The sequence below is a fragment of the Papaver somniferum genome, unplaced genomic scaffold (assembly GCF_003573695.1).
Source record: "Papaver somniferum cultivar HN1 unplaced genomic scaffold, ASM357369v1 unplaced-scaffold_31645, whole genome shotgun sequence".
Classification (NCBI taxonomy): Eukaryota; Viridiplantae; Streptophyta; class Magnoliopsida; order Ranunculales; family Papaveraceae; genus Papaver; species Papaver somniferum.
Genome location: NW_020642869.1, coordinates 1 through 1,000, shown reverse-complemented (window position 1 = coordinate 1,000; position 1,000 = coordinate 1). Strand labels below are relative to the sequence as shown.

General features: G+C 36.6%; 1 protein-coding gene across 1 annotated transcript; it reads left to right on the top strand.

Moving 5' to 3' along the window:
* Window positions 1-170: 170 nt before the first annotated feature.
* LOC113341821 lies at window positions 171-983 on the top strand (the record flags this gene model as incomplete). Its single annotated transcript, XM_026586559.1, has 2 exons — window positions 171-453; window positions 544-983. Coding segments are annotated over exons 1-2 (723 nt in total), but the record flags the coding sequence as incomplete, so codon positions are not given.
* Between the last annotated feature and the right edge of the window lie 17 nt (window positions 984-1,000).

Here is a 1,000-nt window from a genome sequence, read left to right as displayed (position 1 = left end):
CTTCCCAATAGGGTTATTCTTTTCTTTTTTTTTTATTAGAGAGAATAAGGCTTTTTAGGTAAGTCTCTACTCTAGGATTATATATTTGACACCAGGATACCACACTTGCATTTCATCTCATCTCATCTCATCTCTCTCTCACTCAATAAATTATATTATCTCATACTTCCATGGCTGCTGCTAGAGAATTAGTAACCGATGATCAGGCAATGACGTCGTCAGGCTATGTTGCTAAAGAATTAGTATTAAGTGATGATCATCAAGAAATGGTGTCTTTTGGTCCGCAACAAGTTGATTCTCTTGGTAGGCTTGAAAAAAAGTTTGATGTGTTACTTACAGTACTTACTGAATTGCAAGTAAATACATCACAGATTGTAAGAAACACTAGTAAAAATGACGAAGAAAATCATAAAGCTGTCCCAAACCGGTCATCTTCATCAATTAATCCTCGTGGTAAGTTGATACATGCAAGATTTTTGTTTTTATTTATTTTGTTAATTTTTGATCCATATGTTATTGAGGTGTTGCTCCTATATGTTTCAGCTGAAGATGGTGGTAAAGCCACGAATAAAGATGTTTTGGATAAATACAAGGAGCTATATGACGCAGCAATAGAGGGTGACTGGAAAGTGGCAAGTAAGTTTTTGGAGAAGCATCCAGAAGGGATTACACAAGGGATCACTAATGAATCACAAACAGTGTTGCATGTAGCTATAAGGTATGGGAAGAAATGGAATCTGATGTTTATAGAGGAGATTCTGAAACTTATGCCCCAAGATATACTTGAGCATAGAACAAACGTTAGTGAAAATACACCGCTTCATTATGCTGCCTTATGTGGACATGCTAAAGCCGCTAAGATAATTGTAAACAAAAACCCTGGATTGACTCAGATAGTAAATCGCAGTGGAGAGGTACCACTTGAAAGGGCTCTAACATCAGTTACAGCTGGAAAAAGAGAGACAGTTGAGTATCTTTATTCGGTGACTAAACACGAACA